The 20,790-nt window shown below is 40.3% G+C and overlaps 1 protein-coding gene across 3 annotated transcripts in view; it reads right to left on the bottom strand.

The window, feature by feature from the left end:
- Positions 1-20,790, bottom strand: part of AGPS (alkylglycerone phosphate synthase) — a 103,214-nt gene that overhangs the window by 57,941 nt on the left and 24,483 nt on the right. For all 3 annotated transcript variants that reach the window (XM_039913181.1, XM_029071686.2, XM_039913182.1), the window contains 7 exons: positions 18,374-18,494; positions 18,219-18,293; positions 16,823-16,894; positions 15,603-15,682; positions 11,656-11,736; positions 5,849-5,974; positions 2,709-2,817 (listed from right to left, as the gene is read on the bottom strand). In XM_039913181.1, coding sequence (XP_039769115.1) covers positions 2,709-2,817; positions 5,849-5,974; positions 11,656-11,736; positions 15,603-15,682; positions 16,823-16,894; positions 18,219-18,293; positions 18,374-18,494 — 664 coding nt within the window. The remainder of the gene's footprint in view (positions 1-2,708; positions 2,818-5,848; positions 5,975-11,655; positions 11,737-15,602; positions 15,683-16,822; positions 16,895-18,218; positions 18,294-18,373; positions 18,495-20,790) is intronic.

Genomic DNA, 20,790 nt, shown 5'->3' with positions numbered 1-20,790 from the left:
TGTGTGGTCTTGGGCCAACCACTTCACTGAGCCTCAGTTACCTCATCTGTAAAATGAAGATTGTGAGCCCTATGCAGCACAGGGACCGTGTCCAACCCAATTTGTTTGTCAACTCCCCCAGGCCACCCCCATACACTCAACACTTAAGTACACATCTTTATCAATCCATCAATCAGTGGTATTTAATGAGTGCTTACTATGTGCAGAGCACTGTTCTAAGCACCTAGGAAGGTATGATGTACTAGAGTTGGTAGATGCATTCCCTGCCCACAAGCTTACAGCCTACAGGGAGTAACAGAAATTTTTATTCTCTATTACTTCCTCCTATCAGTAATTGGCTTTAATGTCCATCTCCCTGGCTAGACTGGAATCTCCAGGAGGGCAGGGATTATATCAATTAATTCTACTGTACTCTCCCAAGCACTTAGTACAATGCTCTCACAGTGCAAGGGCTCAGTAAATACTATTTGTTGCAGTTGCATAGGGAGCTATACCATCTTCAATATCAGGCTTTCTAACAAAAGCAAAGAAAATGAACTTCAGCACTATTTTTGGCTTCAAAGGGACAGCAAAGACTCTAAAAACTATAAAGGACCCAAAACAATACGTCTGCAGTGTGAAATCATTGCTCTAAAGGAGAGCATGACTCGACAGGGCAAAAGGAGCCAGTGTTACACCGGAAAACAATCCTTCCACATTTAACAACACTATTTGGTTCCTAAATGGAAATGCATATAGTCCCACTATATCACAGGGGTTGGGTCCTCACAAAATTCTGTGTTAAAGAAAACTCACCGTGTTTTCTCACAATGCACGTGACCACAAGCTGTATGTTCTGATATTGTGGCATGATGTACCCAAACCAGTTCGTGCTGACACAACAGTGTTTTCCAATTCCCTAACAACTCTCTAACCAAAATGCATATTGAAAACACACGTTATGGAAGAACTGAGTGTACAGTGACTGGTCTGGGACTTCCTATTATAGGAACAATGTTCTAAAAGGGGTGTGTATTAAAAAGCACCTTGGCAAAAATAAAATGGATTAAAGGACTAGAAATGGACCTTACAGAAATAAAAGAACAGAGTTCATCAGTAATTAGGTGTGAGAGATTCCCAAATACCAAGTGTTTATAAGACTAATGATAAGACAGTCATTCTGTCAAAGAATTAGGAGCAGCGTGACCTAGTGGACAGGTCTTGGGCCCGGGAGTCACAGAACCTGGGTTCTTATCCCAGCTCCTCTTCTTGTCTGTTGTGTGACCTTGGGCAAGTCACTTTACTTCTCTATGCCTCAATTACCTCATCTGTAAAATGAGGATTAAGACTGAGCCCTCTGTGGGACAAGGACTGTGTCTGACATGGATTATCTTGTATCTACCCAGGGGTTGGGTCCTCGCAAAATTCTGTGTTAAAGAAAACAGTGTAGAGTGCCTGGCAAATAATAAGCACTTATTATTATACTAACTGTGGTATTCGTTAAGCACTCATTATTTGCCAGGCGTTATACTAGGCACTGAGGTGGATATAAGCAAATCAGGTATGACAGTCCCTGTTCCACAAGGGGCTCACAGTCACAACCCCCATTTTACAGATAAGATAACTGAGGCACAGAGAAGTGAAGTGACTTGCCCAAGGTCACACAGCAGACAAGTGGCAGAGCCAGGATTAGAAACCATGACCTTCTGACTCTCAGGCCCCATACTCTGAGAGTGATACATTCGCTTACGTACTGGTACAAGTAATAGCAGGTTGATGAAAAATATTTCTAAATTTGGCTCCGTATTTTGAGAGGTTGTTCGGTACTTTGAAATGAGTTGATAAACCTTGAGTGTGTACTTTATATCTATCTGTATTAGTATATCAGTGTTCTTTTAATAATTTATGGATAATTTAATTAGGTTTCTAAAGGGCTATAGGAAGGACAGAAAAGGATATGCCACTTTAAATTAAGAATTTTAGAAGCTTTTAGAATCTTTTGAAAACAAACCAGTGTACAGAAGTCTTGGTACATTACTTATTAGACAAAGTTACAAACTGGCAGAATCAGAGTTTTTAAAAATAAACATCTGAACTTAAGTTTCTTGAGTACAGATTACGACCTGCCTTGCAATAATATATTAAAAGAATATCTGCAAGAGAACACAGATAATACTTGAATCAGCTCAGTAATGCCGAGTCTCCCATAAAATCATTTTCCATTTCAAATGGTATATATTTCTCCAGGTATCTATAAATCATATGAGAAAAAGACCACATATGCAAAATGAAAAATATACAGCCAAACTTTATCCTTCCTGACTACACACCTGTTTAATACCCTTTGGTTCACTTTCCCAACATGTTTTTACCACCAGTTTTTTCTTCCAAACCACTCCAATGACAGAATGCTTAAATGTATACCCGTCTAAAATTTCTTATCTGAAATTTCAGTAGGAAATTAAATGAATACATGTTGACACTGGGACTATGAATCAGAAATCTATGAGAAATTTAACAGGAGTTCCACACAAATAAAAGGTTTACAAATATTAAACTTGGGTTATAAAACCAAACATTCCACAAGGATATTATCTTGTTATTGTAAAGCGTGCCTTTGGTTCAAGGGTCTCAGATATCACAATATACGTCCCAGAGATGTTTAAAACACCCAAAACAAAGAATCACTAATGGCTAACTCTCTAGAATGAGTTTACTTTTATATTTACCTTCAGATCCCATAATGAAGTGATGGATATCGGGGCCTGTTGACATGCGAGGTCCTTGACAGCTTTTTTCTATTATACCTCTTGGCGTTACCATTTTTATATGTACCACCTGTTTAATACAACACACAATGCCAATTCTATGCATTTATTAAAGAACTCTACAGAGAGTAACACATAAGTAAGAATAGAGCAATATAAAACCCCTTAGGTTTTTTTGTGAGGTTCGTGACAGATCATGCTGACTTCCCAGAATTTGAAAATCATTTTTTGTCAAAATCGTTGGACAGAAACTGACGGCATGACTTTAGATGGAGCAAAATGCCCGGAAATAAAACTGAACTGAAAATCCTGCGGAGCATTACTGGCATGAGATAGGAATTACAGGATTTTGGGAAGGTATTGATCAGGACAGTCTACTGAGCCGGCAACCAACCTTGCATTTGTAAGTAACAAGAATAGGCTGAGGGGCACCTCAATGCTCTCGGCCTTCCTGAGAGTTACTCACGGTCACCAAGACTTCACTTTCAATGCCATGTCTACCCACTGCCTCCAGGGTACAGAGCTGCAAGGTTTAAAATTTCATTTGATCCTTCCTTTCCAGCCAGAGGGACTAAAGGAGGGGATAAAGGAAAACAGATGCAGAGATGACCGGCTAGAGTGGTAAGAGGCCATGGGGGCTCACTCAGAGTGTCTGTGTAGACAGGGTCAGTTCATGTGCGCTCGTGAGAGAAATGGGATTTCACATACTGACTTGTGAGCCCCATGTGGGATGAGGACTGTATCCAGAGAACCTTGTAGATACCACAGTGCTTAAAACAGTGCTTGGCACATAGTAAGCACTCAACAAATATCATAATTATTATTATTAAACTGGTCCCTTGCTTAGCAAGGAAAGGTCATCCCTGTTTCAGACAAATGATTTACAATTCAGGTAGAAACATGGTTCTCCCTGTGCCAAATATGAACTTCTGGCTTTCTACAAAATCTGATCAATATATTTCCCTAATCGCTTTTGAAACATGTTCATCTCAATCTCTGTCTTGCAGCCCAGCAGCCAGTTCAGAGTACCAACTTTTTAAGGCTAAGAGCTTTAACTTTCATATATGGACCAGCAGCAAGCAGCATGATAGGAAATTTCTGCTTAGCTGACAGAATGGCATAGTGGATAGAGCACGAGCCTGGGAGTCAGAAGGTAATGGGTTCTAATCCCATCTCTGCCACTTTTTGGATGTGTGACCTTGGGCAAATCACTTCACTCCTCTGTGCTTCCACTACCTCATCTATAAAATGGGGATAGAGACTGTGAGCCCCACTTGGGACAGGGACTGTGTTCAACCTGATTTGCTTGTATCCACACCTAGTACAGTGCCTGGCACATAAGTGCTTAAATACCACAATTATTATAGGACTTCTCAGGCTGACCTTCAACTTTTCAAGAGCAGTGAGAAAGAATTAAGAATACTTTCAATCCTTTAAAAATTTTTATAATACTTTTGGCCCCAAACACATTGGTTGTCAATGACAAGTCCACATCAAGAAAAACTGGATAACGGCTGGTAAAAAATACTGTGAAATAGATGCAAAGCCATAATAACAATGTAGTTAGAAATTCATAATTAATTAAGGGTGGAAGTTCTTAACTTCATTGTTACAGATACATATCATAGGGATTTCTAAATACTCTAAATATTTCTAAATATTGTTGGAAAGATGTATGAGTAAATTTATTTTAAAACTAAACAACTTTGTTGAACATTCTAACAGATCTTTTCTCAAATTTCATTTAAGGTTTATAAAAACTTGAAAAAACACACTCCGAGGCTGGAACTGGACAGAGACGGTTTAAACCAAATGTGCTTAGTCCCAGAATTCTATTCCAGACACCTAAATGAATCAGAAAATCACCACTAAATCAAGTTTTTAAAAATACTCAGATGTGATTTAAATATCATGTCAAATGGTCAAGAGCACCCGGCATTCAAAAATAACGATCTTGTCTTTGAGTTCCTTATGCCTCAAAGTAGATGTGTTTAGAACAGATTAGTTGTTTTAATGCTACTGAATAGTGTGTCAGCACTATCTTAACTTCTAAATGAGAAAAAGTCAAGAGGTCTAGTAGCAAATGCACTACCAGATAAATGATATCCAATTTTCCTCCTTTAAACAGAGCTTGAGTTTTGTTTCAATTTGAGAAAAGTGCACTTTGCTTTTTTATTCCCATAATTATTAAAACTAAATCTGGGGCCTCTTTAAGGTTAATAGGAAAATGCAAACATGCTCACACTGCAAAACTTTTCTAGTCTTATTCTTAATAACCAAGACTCATTATTAATAGTGGTTATTCATAATACAGAAACAACTGCTGAGAATATCAGAACTACAGAGCAAAGTGGGGCGGTTCCAGATGTAAAATCTTCAAAGGGCATCATCACCTGAGCTTTTCAATAATGTATAGCTATTATTACCCTTCTGTGAAAGGCTTTTAAAAATCCTTTTGGTACAAACCTGCCCACGACTGGGCACAGAGAGGGTATTCTACTGACATTCAGTTGAAGTCTTCAGCTTCGGAAGAACATTTTCTTTCCCGAGGTCCAAAATAAAACCAAAGACTTCTTTTGTCAAGTGGGCACAGAGGCACTGGCGGAGATACTTCCCGCTTAACCTGCAGACTGAGTTCTTTGATAATATGTGTGAGGGAGAAAACACTGTCGAGGGACTGGGGAATGTTCGGAAGGCAGAGACTTTCCCCTTACAAGCAGCAACGTCTAAGGAGCGAGGCCTATAACTCGAATTTCTTTAATGCAAGGTTCAATGGGATCCCATCTTCCCTGTTACAGAAGAACTCGTTGTTGATAAAGTGCCAGTATTTGCACATTTTTAAAAGTCAGACACTCTAGAATAAGCCGCAACCAACCCCCCTCAGAGATTTTTCGGAGAGGGGCCACTAAACATGAAATGGAAGCTTCAAAGCCCAAGGGAAATAGAAGGTCAATTATAATTTTACACCTGGAACTGCATTAAAACAGCTGATTTTCCACCCTCCCTTCCACACCAAACCAATGACCACCATAGCACTTTTGAAGGCTTCTTCCCCCCACGTTTTCATGGCAGCTTGTAAAAGAAGCGAAGAAGTTTTTTACCAGGTCCTCAATATTGCCATAGATGTTCTTTTTCATGCCGGATGCTCGGGTGGATACCCAACCTCCCAAGGTGCTGAATTCCAGAGAATCAGGCTCGTGACCTGTACAGTAACCACTCTGTCCGAGCTGCAGAACACAAAAGAGTGAGGATTCACTGGTGAAAGACAGTCCCATTTGGTTTGGCAACTCAACACATTAGCCTCTCGTTCAGAGTCTAAAATAGGCCTCTTTTTGGTTTTAAAGTCGAACGGCCTAAAAATCGACCCTCACAACTTGCATGTCATGTTTACCTACAACTTTTAGTTCTTCCCCCTTCTCCTTTGAAATCCAAGTCCCCTTTTGTTGGGAAGGGTGCCACTTAAATACATATGGAGAACAGATTAAACCTAAACAACGGCCAACTTCACCTAAACGCTTCCAATAAATAAAGCACTTAATCTCTTGTTCGCTGTATCCTAATGTGATATGCAGCAGGTCTGCAGAAAATCTGAGCAAATTGCCTGTACTTAATTCTCTCACAGAGTGATGTGTTTTAATGTACAGCCATCTGGCCGGGTTTCCTGTCTGCACTACCATCCTCTATTTGGGATGCAGGGCATGCATTCCTGTACATTAAATAGTCACTTGTTTCTCATTTTTCTATATTAGCTTGGCTTTGCCATCTGCACAGCACCTGAGGTTGAAGAGATGCCCCTATACTGCAACCAAACCAAAGCAGTCTCACTGAAATCATTTTCAAGACTCGGCAGTCTCCCGTCAAATGATACGGACGCCATCTGCAATCGCCAGTAGTCACTGTTCTCAAGGCCATCAATCTGTGTTGATCGATTTGATAACGGTCCAGTTAAGTAAGTGCTTCTATTTTTCAAATAACTCATGCAGAGATGTAGAATTGTCAGCTATTTTGTATCCACGTATTTAGGCATTATATGAACAGTGTAATCCGAAATGTAAGAACCAATTAAGTTAAATGTAATTTATTAGATTTCACAAGCAGTGCAGAGTGTTCGGGTTTTTTTTTTTTGCTTCCAGGGGTTTTTTTAGGAGAAAAAACAAAGCTGAAGGGCTGTTACTTCATCTAATCATCCCAAAATTGAAAATGGATGGCAAGCCTGTGTAAAATCCAAAAAAGGATGGCCGAGATGCTAGAGAGCAAAGCTAGGCGCTAATAAGAAATAACCCTAATTTAGCTACCACGATTCTGTTTTTGAGCTTGTCTTGAAATACTGTTTGCTAATATTCCATAAAATGGGAAAATATGGGAGCTAGGGGATGTGGGTTCTAGTTCTAGGCCTACCACTGGCCTGCAGGGTTACTTGGAAGAAATCATGAATTCACCCCATGCCTCAGTTTCCTTATCTGTAAAATGGGGAAAAGATACCTATTCTTCCTACCTCTTCGATTTGGAGTTCTGTATGGGACACAAAATGAGTACAAGTTAAATATCCTGAACCTACCTCAGTACCATAGCACTGTGTTTTTGCCCATAGCAAACACTAATTTAATAATATGTCCCCTTGGAAGGGCACTTTAAGGGATGGTGTGATAGGTGGAAAGATGAACAACCAGTACATAAAATCAAACAATCTACATATAAATAATGTGTTTGTCAAATTAAAATATGCTTAGTGTACAAACAAAAGAAAACAGACTTTAAATATTGGGCAACCAAGAGAAATATTCCTCCAATCTTTTTTTTATTAAAAATCACATTTACACCTGCTCAATTTAAGAAAATTTAAGAACTAATGAAATATAATTTATTAGACTTACAAAATTCAAATGCATGGCTGACATGACAACGATTGGAGGCTGGTACACAGGTCCAACTTCCTTTTAGCCCAACACTACGAGAATTTTAGAGGTGGGAACCGTACCTGTTCAGGCACATAAAACTCGCGGGGGTTGAGGGAAAAGTTAGGAGTGTTGGAAAGCAAATGCTCAGTCCCGAGGACAGATGTCGAGGAGGATTGTTAATCACGCTTTCACCACTCTTGGAGATCGACTGTCTAGTACTGAAGGACCAAATGAATGGATCAAGTTAGGGCATTTCTTATGTTGTGTACATGTGACAAGGCCAAGAAAATATTGATCAGATCCAGAAGTTGATTAACTGCTGCAATGGGTGCACTGAATGCGTCCAGATACTGATACGTACACACATCCCCACCCTTTTTTAAGCAAGAAGTTAGACTATCGCAAGAGGATGGTAGCAAAAACTGTAGATTTATCCTTTTTATCCTTTTAGTCATTTTATTTAGGAATATTTAACCATTTATTGTTCATTGTTAAGAGTAGGAGGAATGAATTGGACAGAGTGCTGTCCTCTGGGGTTCAAAGATAACTCTACTGAAGATGAGAGTGTATCCACAGTGGCTGTAAAAGACTGATGCCTAATTATCCTTTCCACACACATTTAGAGATTATCCCTGGCTGCAATACAATAGTAATGGTAGCAATGATATTTATTAAGTGCCTGCTACGTGCATAGCACTATACTAAATGCTGGGGGAAAAACAGGCAGGTGAGAATTAGGTCTGATCTCTGGTTCCCAGATGGTTCACATTCTGAGAGGAAATCAGCATAGCCTGGTGGGACACAGCCCCTGCGTGGGAATCAGAAGGACCTGGTTTCCAAATCTGGCTCTGCCACCTGTCTGCTATGAGACCTCGAGCAAGTCACTTCACTGCTCTGTGGCTCAGTTCCCACATCTGTAAAACGTGAGCAGGATGTTTGGGAAAGTACAATATAGGAGAGTGGGTGGTCACGATCCCTGCCCACAAAGAGCTTAAACTCTACAGGGTGAATTTAATACTGCCTGTTTGCAAAAAATATAAAGAAACACATATAACTAAGGTATAACAAAGTAAGACTGAGGCAGAGGCTAAGAAGTGTAGGAGTACAACTTCTTGACTGATGCCAAGAACATGCACACAACTGTTCCTTCCTACACTGAAGCTATTTGTATCAAATTGTGGAATGTGACACACCAAAGACTTGTGATGCCGGAAGAAGTTCCCTAATTAGTCTATTGCATTGCATTCCAAATTATATAATGAGAACATGCTTTGGGATGTGACTACCAGCTCAATTATACTGCACTCTCCCAAGCGCTTAGTACAGTGCTTTGCACACAGTAAGCGTTAAATAAATGATTGATGTGTTACACCCCAACTCTGCACTTTTCTTTCCTCTCAAGATAACCTACTCATTATGCCTCACTTCCATCTCTTCCATCTTCAACTCCTGGCTTTTGCCCTCCCTCCTGTGTAGAACTCCTTCCCCCTTCTTTATTTGGCAGGCCACGGGTCTCCCTGTTTTCAAGACCTTCTGAAACCCCACCTTCACCAGGAGGCCTTCTCCAGAACAGCTCTTCTCCCCATCACACACTCCCAACCGCTACCTCAACGCATGCACTCACAGTCCCTCGTCTCACTTTTCACTGGCTGAGATACAATAAGCGCTATTAAAAAAATTCTAAAAACTTCCCCAGGGAGTTTCTCCAAAACTTTTTGGTTATTTATTTCCATCTGGTTTATCAATTTGGTTGCCCTATTTGACTAAAAAAATTTGCTGAGTCTCAAAGCCACACTCTTTATCTCTGGGTGCCTTTTACCCCAAAATGCCTCAGTTAGCTTCCTGCTTTGATATACTTAGAGAATATTTAATTTTTAGATTTAGCCTTCCCTGCAAGATACTCTTCAAACTCCTCAAGGAGGAAAGGTATCTTAAGGTTCATAGTTAAAGGTTGTCTCCAAGAAAATATATTAAATTGCTAAGAGACGAATAAGATTATATTTTCAACAACTTTATTATAGTTCAAGAAATGAATTTCTAAATCCCAAATTTAGAATGTTGAAGCTCATCTCTTCAAAACCATTTCATCAAAAAAGAAATAAATTATCACTCTGTATCACCCTATTACTATGCTAGGGACATTTTAAAGCTACTAGAAGTATGAAACTACACTAAAAGATAGGCCTGAAGATGTCAAGTTTGACTACAGTGTAAAATTTGAGGTAGAAATTAGAGGACAAACAAGTCTAATTTAGAAGAAGTTCAACCAGTATCAAAATAGCTGCAGAGAAGATATTATGTCCTACCAGAGAGGCAGAAAGAAAGTTGCATATCACTAGTTAAATGAAATGGCCAGTATGTAAAATATCACAGGTTCTTAGCCTGGGAAAATGTCATTTAAGTTTCAAGGAAATACATTCTTTGCATTTTACTTCTAACCTTTTGCAAAAAAATGAAAAGGCTGGAAAGGTTAAAATACTACATCAAATGATATGTACATATAAAGAGATATAAAATGAAAACGTGAAAGGCTATCCTCAGTCATCAGAAATTGCTGTTTTGGCAATGTCTCAATCAAACATGCTGGAAATCAGAACTATAATACTTCCTGAATTAGGTTTCACGATGAAGCCTACCTATCCAGATGCTAAAGTTCATAATGGAGATTAGGATCTTCCTTACAGACAAGAATTTCTATTTTTTGAAGGCCTTTCCAGTTAAAAAAAGTGGCATGAGGTATAGTGGAAGAAAAGACCCCTGGACTTGATTTAACAACTCTTTCCTTCACTAATTTGTTGAGGAGGGGGAAAAATAATCAATTCAATGTTATCTGAGTGGTTACTGTGTGCAGAGCACTGTGCTAAGCGCTTGGGAGAGTACAAAGTCATCTGCAACCACTTTCACTTTCTCCTAGTCTAGAATCTGTTTCTGTGGTTCTCTAACTGGCTCGGAAAGCCCTCTAGGACATTGACTGACCTGAAACTGGCAAGTCAGCCCAATCTACCAATCAATGGAACTTATTGAGCACTTACTGTGTGCAGTGCACTATACTAAGCGCTTGGGAGAGGACAACAGAAATAGCAGACACGTTCCCTGCCTACAACTAGTTTACAGTTTAGAGACTAGTTTGCAGTCTAGAGGTCCAACTTAGAGTACACCCAATTCTACCATAATACGCATCTTCACTACCCATTTTGGCTACAACTGTTAGGGAATTAGGAAATGTTCTTCCAACAAAATGAATTACCAAGGTGAATATTATCACTGTGAGTTTTAATTTAATGTGGCGTTTTGCAAGAAGGCAACACAGCCTTATAGGAGTACTGTACGCTTTACCAATTGAGAACCAATGCAAGATTGCACTGGGATGCAGCATGGCATAATGGATAGAGCACGGGCCTGGGAGTCAGAAGGTCATGGGTTCTAAATTCGACTCTGCCAATCATCAGCTGTGAGATCTTGGGCAAGTGCCTTCACTTCTCTGGGTCTCAGTTCCCTCGTCCATCAAACGGGGATTAAGACTGAGAGCCCCATGTGGGACAGGGACTGTACCCGACCCAAATTGCTTATATCCACCCCAGCGCTTAATACAGTGCCTGGCACATAGTAAGTGCTTAACAGATACCACAATTATTAAGAAGGGCACTGTTGAGAGAAACAGGTAGGCAGAGTTTGTGAAACAGCCCTGAACACTGCTGATGAGCCTGAGCCCGGGATCTCACCTCAACGGTCTGCCGGCATCTCCGGAACACAGTCTCTTAGGCTTTCGAGAGGAGGACTACTATCTTCTGGAGAAGATCACTGTGGTTATCCTCACCTAACTGTTACTCTTATTTCAGGCAAAGCCAGAGAAAAGTGATTTTACCCCCTGTGAGGTGACCCAGGGTGGAGAGATCCAGTCACTTGTGGAGGAACCCGCTTCTATGAAAATGGCATTCGTGGAGGTCAGATGCATGACCCAGTCTTGGAACAACTGTGACCTGGTTCCACTGCCTGAAGAAGTGCCTTACCTGTCTCTCCAAGTCTTGCCCCATGATGCCAGCTTCCACATGGGCAGTCAGGTTGTTTTCATCCACCCAAAGGATCCGATTCTACGGCAAAGAAAAACAGGGATTGGAGCTCCAGAAGGAACAGTCACGGACTTATCTCTAAAAAGAAAACTATAGGAAAATGAAAGGGGACAGATTCTGTTTAGCCAAGTGGTGAGATTGTTTAGCTGCTGTTGGATACAAAGGGACCCCACTTATTCACGGTATGTACCGACTGGAATATCGGCTTCTTTACATGAATTGCCACTTCCAGCGAACAGAAATATAAACGTCTTTCTCTTGCGCGATATACCCATAGTCTGTGATTTAAAGTAGAGGGTCCATCTTCCGATGTCTCCATAAAGAGTGCAATAAACAAAGTCCATGTTCTTTATCCTGCTACTTTAACAAGTTTGGTGCTCAGGGTGTACTGCTAGCTTCGTGGTTACCACAGCGCTTGGGCTGGGGTGAGCAGGAGTTGAAAGAGCTCCCGCTTGTTTCTCAAATTCTGCATGGAATACATGGGCTGGAAGGGACCTTCGAATGTATGTCCCCTGCCTCTGGACACAATTACATCAAAATCTTCCCCTAAAGATTTCCATTCGTTCTTAAAAATCTCTAGGGTTGGAAATTTGATAATTTGGTTAGCACAATCCAGGGTCCCAGGGATTTACTGAGTGCTTATCTTATAACCAGGAAAAATTTACTTATATTAAATGCCAATTTATGTATCATCATCATATGTATTAGATACTTTATATATATAGTGTGAGTGTGTGTGTGTGTGTGTGTGTTTGCCTGGGTCTAATCCCAGCTCTGCCACTTGTCTACTGGCTGACCTTGGGCAAGTCACTTAACTTCTTGGTGCCTCAATTACCTCAACTGAAAAATGGGGATTAAGATTGTGAGGCCCAAATGGGACATGGGCTGTGTCCAATCTGATTAGCTTCTATGTACCCCAGTACTAAGTATAGTGCCTGGAAGACAGTAAGTGCTTAACAAATACCATTAAAAAACCCTGAAAATATTAAACTTTAAAGTACTTCATATGGCAAGGGGGAGTTTCCATAAACCATACATGATGGTTTACAATGGGCAGATATACAATTGACAAGAAAAATGCTCAAAAGGTATCTAGGCTCGCAAAATATTCTACAGCTTATATTCATATTTTATTTTAAATATATTTACTTTTATCACTGACCAGTCATTTGAGAGGAACTGTGAAAGCACACTAATTTTATTCACAGGGACAGGTTTTTCACCACTTCATTCCTCTGCATTCAATATTTTATCCATTCGTTCTTTAAACATCATGAAAATCACCTCTTCGGTAATTGTTTCTATTGAGACTTCTGTATTCAAACTTTCCCTGCACTTTTATTGCATCTTTTACTATAGTTCAAAAAATGGCTCCACATATAAAAAAAATATGGCTAATTATAGCTATAATCAAAGTTTCATGAGTCTTGCCACCAGGGGCCAATTTCCTTATTCTATTTAGAGCAAGCTTCACTTCTCTTTAAATTCCTAATGAGGTATTCTACAGTGCCTATTTCCCTTTACAATGCCAATTCCAGTCGTTTTTGAACTTTTTTTTTTACTGACGACATTAATCATCTCATCTCTCTTGGCTTCATATATGGAGTCTGAAGTTTTACTTTAAATTACATCACCAATTCTGAATTATCGGCAGAGAAGAAGGTTAGCAATAACACGGAGTATAGAAATCTCGGGATAACCCCAAACCTCGCATTAACCTTGGTTTTCAGGCTCTCCCTGTTATCAACCTTCTGCTAAAGCTGACAACAAGCAGTAAAGCTGATTTGAGTTTCACCCACCCCCTCCCACTACCCACACTCTGACACATGCTAACATTCAGTGAAATTACTAAAAAGCAAGTAGTAGGCAGAAGAAAAGAGCTTATAAACCTTACAGATGACTCATTCACCAAGCAATGGTATTTACTGCACACTTGCTGTGTGCAGAATGCTGAATAAAGTGCTTAGGAGAGTTCAGTAGGATAGGTAAACACAATCTTCAAGGAGTACATCATCTACCTAGTTAAGAGTGCTTGGTGCATAAGTGAAGTCTGACTTGTTCCTCAACAGTTCTCCTTTGCCACACACAGACAATTACTAAGAATCGAGCAAGCATTTTATAAAATCATCAAGAGCAACCTTGACTGGCTAAAAATCCCACTTAACTAAATACTTCCAAGTAACAATCAGACTCCTAGGAGAGCATACTGTTTCACTTTATTATTCAAACCAGGAGATTGAGAAATTACTATTACTATCAACATTAGAGCTCAATTTGAGTTTAATGGAAAACAATTTCTCACTAAATATCACATGGAACCCTCACTTCCGAACAAATTGCACGTGCTGGTTCAGCGTTCAAAGATTCCTCCCTAACCAACATCAACATTCTTCCACTGCATAGGAAATGTGTTGACTACATTTACAGGAAAATGTCACGGGATTTTTAAATGATTTTTAAAAATTAAAACATCAGCAAAGAAATGCGTGTTTTCTACTCTTCTCAATGCAATTACTTTACATGGTTTCATTATGCTATGCAACCATGCAGATTCTTCCCTTTATATGCTCCTATCTGATCAAAGTTCCTATAAATCTAAATGAAAGAAATAGATTTGAGTTTCTACAAATCTACTTTATTCATTTCCAGACAGGCTTCGTTGAGATAAAAGGTACAGTTGGAAATACATGGCCTTTTGCAAACTGAAGGGACTTGCCCAGGGTCGCAAAGCAGGCAAGAGGCGGAGCCGGGATTAGAGCCCAAGTTTGTGCTCTATCGTCTAGGCCACCCTGCTTCTCAAATTCTGCTTTAAGAAAAGGTACTGGTCTAGAAATCAAGAGACTTGTGTTACGGATCCAACAATTCTCTTTATTTATTTTGATGCTACTGATGCCTGTCTACTTGTTTTCGCTTTGTTTTCTTGTCTGTCTCCCCCCTTTTAGACTGTGAGCCCATTGGTGGGTAGGGACTGTCTCTACTTGTTGCCGAATTGTACTTTCGTGGGATGAGATCAGCGGCCGGGCCAGGTCGCCAGCCAGGCACTCTCCTCCTCCTCCTCTCCGTACCCAATCCAAGTCCCTCCCCTCCCGCTCCCATTTCTAAGCCTTAGTGACAGCACATCTCCTCCAAGAAGCCTTCCCTGACTAAGCCCACCTCTTCTCTTCTTCCACTCCCTTCTACATCGCCCTGACTTGCTGCCTTCATTCATCCTCCCTCCCAGCCCCACAGCACCTATGTATATATCCGTAATTTACTTATTGATTCATTAATTTATTTATGTATATTAACATCTACTTGCCCCTCTAGACTGTGAGCTTGCTGTGGTCAGGGAATGTGTCTGTTTCTTGTTGTACTGTCCTCTCCCAAGCACTTAGTTTGGTGCTTTGCAAACTGTAAATACTCAATAAATACGACAATGACTGAATGAATGCTCCACCTCAAATCTGTCTCTGATTAGGCACAGCAATCCACAGCGTCACACCCCTCACCTCTCCCTCAGACAGCCGCACAGCATTTAGGAACAGTCGTAATTTATTTATATTAATTTCTGTCTCCTCCTCTAGACAAGAAATGTGGTTAGCAACTCTGATATACTGTTATACTGTACTCTTCCAAGGCCTTAGTACAGTGCTCTGAACACAGTGAGCGCTCAATAAATATGAATGATTGACACTCAGAACCACATAAAGCTGCCATGTCCTCTCTGCCTGCTCAGATTAGAGCCACTGAGACTTGAAATCACTGGCAATAAACAATGAGAAAAGTTGATACAGAAGGTGTGATTTGCCATTTTTGATCATTTTGAGGTGGTAATTTCAATACTCGCATGCGATCTTCCCATGTTTCAAGCTCCAGCCTACACGATTTCTCTCAGCAGTATAACGTACCATCTGCGAGGTGTCCAATGAAACGATGGTTCTCTTCTCATCCGCTGGGCACGTCAGTGCATATGAAACACTTGTTCCTCCTGCCAAAAACAGGAAATAGAGTAGCTTAGGAGGTTTAAATGCTTGATTTCAACTCTGTTATCCACATTGAACAGAGGTAATGCCTGAAAATTGAATGAGCAGATGTGACTGTGAGGGAACGAGTGGCCGCTCCTACTTGGCAAAATACAACACTGACAGGCATAATGGCAACCTCCTTTCGCCCACTGTGAACTAAATATATTACAGTTCAGTAACATAATCCATGGGAGTTGATGATGAAGGGCCTGGACTCTCCTAGGGAACCTGAGTTCCCCAATCAGTTCTCTATTTTTTATTGTGGTATTTGTTATGAGTTTACTATGTGTCAGACACTGTTCTAAGCACTAAGGTAGGTACAAGTTAATTAGGTTGGAAACAGACCCCCATCCTGCCTGGGCTCACAATCTAAGTAGGCGGGAGAACGGGTATTTAATCCCCATTTTACAGTTGAGGGAACTGCGGCACAGGGGAACTTCAGTGACTTCCCCAAGATCACGCAGCGAGCAACTGGCAGTGCTGGGATTAGAATCCAGGTCCTCTGGTCCTCTACCTCTGGTCACAGCAGATGGGGAAACTCCCGGTAGCTGAGGAGGCAGGGAAGACTGGCACCTCTCCTCAGTTGAGGGAAGTGTTGAGAGATGGCTCCTCCCTAGCAGTGAGGAAACTCCGAGGCTGGTGACTCTCTGGGAGCCTCACTTGCGTTCCGCCCTAAGAGAAGCCCAGGTTTTCCACAGGACTCTGGGAAAGACGTTGGAAGGCTTCCTCAGGGTACTCATGAGTCTAGGATGTACGACTCCCTCCAAGCCCATCCCTATCCTACCTTTCAGAGATCAGGAAGTAGAGGCTCTCCCAAACTCCAAGTGAAGATGCAAAGACCATATCTCTTTGTCAAGCGCAGGAAAACTACCTGACCCTTCAAAATGTGATAAATACTACTTTTTTTACAACTCCTGATACAAATAAATCATTTAAGAAAACCCTCCTGACACACAATAAACCCTTGCACCTTTCTAAACATATGAGGCTGTTTTAAGTTATGGCAGGGCTAACAATGGTGTGAAAGTGCTCTAGTTGAAAGTAATAAATAAAAAGGTGCAATGAAAAGTTTTACATCAGAATTAACTAGGTACAACACTTACCCCCAAATGGTATGATACAAAGATTGTGTTTACAGGCCAGTTCCACAATTTTAACTACATCATCATGACATTCTATGACAAAAGGAGCAGAAAAGAATTAGTCACTGGTATTTCAATACTTCATTCAAAATGGGATCATCCTTTCATGGCTGAATCTACCTCCCTAGACTTCAAGTAAGATTCAGTGTATCTTACTCAGGTGGAGAACAAAGTAAACCCATAGAAAAAGATTGCATTTGGCTCTTTCTCAACTGCAGGGTAGGTTCACAATCAAAGAACTGCTAAGAACCTGCTAAGAACTGTTAGATTGTTTTAACCAGGATCAAGACAAGAACACACATGTTGAGCACAAGCCTGTAGAAATGCAACACAAAGGCTTTTTTCAGGAGAAGCCGGGGTGATGTTTGAGGTCACTTCACGTCGTTCCATAATCACTTAACAGTTGTTCTCATGTTAAAATTAATGGTAGATTTTTTTCAGTAAAGTTAATTTTTCAGTGGCAGCTTAAATGACCAAAATTAAAATCAATCCTGAATTTTTGCAACAATTTCCTCTTGAAGAAAATTAAACAGTTCTGTTTCCTGTGCAGTAGCATCCTGCATGATACAATTTCATCCTCTTCAGCCATCTGAATAGAGTGAATATGAATATTTTTCAAAACCAATCACGGTACACCAGAAGGCTCATATACAATTTTTAAGCATTAAATATTTGATCTATGAACATATGGCATGTTTCTACATGTACTGACCTACACAAGTATCTAGGTCTCTTTTAAGGTAGCACAAAGAACTAGAACTTTCTCAGGGAATATTTCACACAGGAAGGATAGTTTATGAATGATATATGGAATATTGAAGTTTGCTAGAAAACTTGCACATTTTCAAACAATATTCTAATTCATCCCAGGAAACTCGCCACAGGCAATTCCGAATAGCATGCATGAATGGTTGAGGATATTGACATGAGAGGAACATCCCTGATGAGACAGAGAAATCTTGGGCTGATTAATGGAAGCTAAGTTAGTACATCAAGTAGCGTAAATGGCAAACCAAGCCAATCGCTAACATTAGTCTGGACTGGGTGACTCAAACTCAGCCCTACCTTCACCCTGAGAGGATAGTGAACCACTCTGGTTGTAGTACCTGGCTTTATAAGCCCAACCCACGTTTAAGCTCCTGGGCCCGGATCCAGTTATGAACTTAAAAATACATAAAGATGGAATTCACTGCAGCCATCAGATTGCCTCCTCACTCTGAACTTGTCATGATACATTTATATGAACACAAGGTGTAGCTTTTATTTTATATGTGCTATAAAAAGGTGAATGTTTTTCAAATGCCAATTCCTTTCAGATGTTGGTTTCAGAATAATTAAAATGATTTAAAATGCTTACTTGGCCACAAAACTATATCGGGAATCCGTTCGAACATTCCTTCCCTGAGCACAAATATCTCGTGAAGACAGTGACCTGAAATGAAAAGGCAGCAGATATAAATTGAAGTGTTACTAGAACCTTTAGAAAGTACAAAGAGATATAGTGTCTCTTACCATGAGCTCTGAATACCCTATCCTCTGCCTCTTGTGAATACGAAATACTAGTTTCTTTAAGATCATCTAGAAAATCTTCTTTTACAATGGAAGGAGGTGCATCACTAGCATTTAAGGATGCCTAAAAAATAAATAAGAATATCGGTCACTTAACTGAGGGCTATTAAGCATGATTTTGTCCAGCTACAAACCACAACAACCCCTGGAACAATAAATGTCACATATAGCCCATAGTATCTAAGGATCCTTTTCCCGCCCCCTAAGTCCTAAGAGCAGAGAACGGGGATGAATGGAGGACTTGAAACCATAGCTTTTAGCTATAAGTAAGGCTGAGTATTCCATCTGTGGGTTATCTGTTTTCTCTGCCTCCCCTTCACCCTGCTGCCTGTTCTTCACCCAAGGACCTCACCCAAGGATGTGAAAGCCAAGCAAAGGGAGATGAAACATATTGATCAGTTTGGCACTAGCTGACATTTGATAAAAGTCTGGCGGAAAGGAGTTGAAGCTAGAGACTTCTGGATTATTTATCTCTTTTCTCCTGAAAGAAAAATGAGACCAGCTCGTGTGGACAGGGAATGTGTCCTTTTATTGTTGTATTGTATTCTTCCAAGTGTTTAGTATCCTGCTCTGCACACAGTAAGTGCTGAATAAATATGACTGAATGAATGAACTTGAGACAGTATGTCAATTTCCGAACAGTTTATTTTTAATTCAAAATTGCCTAACAGAAGATTTTCACATGAATATAGGGAGAAAAAAATGGAAAGAAAACATGTGGCAAAGACTTATAGTATTCAAGCAACTATGCACGAGGATACATTGGACCTAAACTACTTATAAGATGCTCCCGTTAAGGATTATTGCCTAGGAGAGGCAACCATGAATGTGGATGAAACATGAACTTAATGGTTAATGTGTATGGGGATGCTGCCTGCTTTAAGTAGAGGCCGCTGCTTCTGCTTACTATAACCCCCAAAGTGACACTACAGTATTAAAAAAGTGTGTGATGGCCTATGAATAATATATATATGTGAGCAATAAAGAGTGTGGGGAAGGGTCTCGGAATGCATCTCTTTACTATCCACTGAAATATTCACCACTAAATTTAATGCCCACAGTGTTGATTGTAATCTGTATCTTAAATACTGTCTTCCAAGAGACATTCTTATTGGTCTATCAGAGGGTTACATATGAATTTTATAAACTTTAACGATCACCAATATAGAAGACTCTTGACAAAAGTTTTCCTTTCCAAATACCGATTTTAATATGCAAAGTAGCCTAAACCTATTTTTCTTAAAACAACATATTATTTTTGTAGTGTGCAGTGTGATGGTTTAAAGAATCCAGGTGAAACTGAGATGCCCAGTAAATTCCCACAGGAAGCATTGTTTTGAATATTGGGAATCATGAAGATACAGTTATTGATTACCAAATAATTTTCTGAGGCCACAGACCAATCACGAGTTTAAGCATTAACTGGTCAAGAAGGACGCTTATTAGAAAGGTAATGCAATAGTCAATTGGCAACCATTTCGTGGCTCAGTGGAAAGAACACGGTCTTTGGAGTCAGGGCTCATGAGTTCGAATCCCAGCTCTGCCACTTGTCGGCTGTGTGACTGTGGGCAAGTCACTTAACTTCTCTGTGCCTCAGTTCCCTCATCTGTAAAATGGGGATTAAGACTGTGAGCCCCATGTGGGACAACCTGATTCCCCTATGTCTACCCCAGAGCTTAGAACAGTGCTCGGCACATAGTAAGCGCTTAACAAATACCAACATTATTATTATTATTATTATTAACCATTTACTGAGCACTACAACATACACAGCCGGGCATAAGAGTGGACCTCTGGATTAAGAGTCTCAACAAACACTACTATTACTGTTTCCCACAAAACATACATTCCTGCCCTCAAGGAATTTACCCACTTCTGGGGGAAGATACAAAGATTATTTAGGGAGAGCAAAAACTGAGGGAAGAACAGGAGGCAACACATAAACCGGATAAAGCAGTTAACCAGACGACTATAACCAGGGCATTTCTTAAGTTAAGCACCGTCCTAAACGCTGGGATAGACACAAGCTAATCGAGTTGGACAGAGTCCCTGTCCCATATGGAGCTCACGGTCTTAATCCTTAGAGATGAGGTCACCGAGGCACAGGGAAGTTAAGTGGTTTGCCCAAGGTCACACAGCAGACAAGTGGCGTAGTCAGGATTAGAACCCAGGTCCTTCTGACTCCCAGGTCCGGGCTCTATCGGTATGCATACAAGGGTACTTAGGATCCAAACATACAAGTATTATGGGTGCAGTAAGAATGGGAAGTGTAAGAATGGCTTAGCTTGTTAAAGGCAACAGTCCATTAAAATCACTATTTTTTTTAACCTATCAAATATTATAGCACATCCTATTAACCC

The sequence above is a fragment of the Ornithorhynchus anatinus genome, chromosome 9 (assembly GCF_004115215.2).
Source record: "Ornithorhynchus anatinus isolate Pmale09 chromosome 9, mOrnAna1.pri.v4, whole genome shotgun sequence".
NCBI lineage: Eukaryota > Metazoa > Chordata > Mammalia > Monotremata > Ornithorhynchidae > Ornithorhynchus > Ornithorhynchus anatinus.
This window is presented reverse-complemented; position numbering and strand designations above follow the sequence as displayed.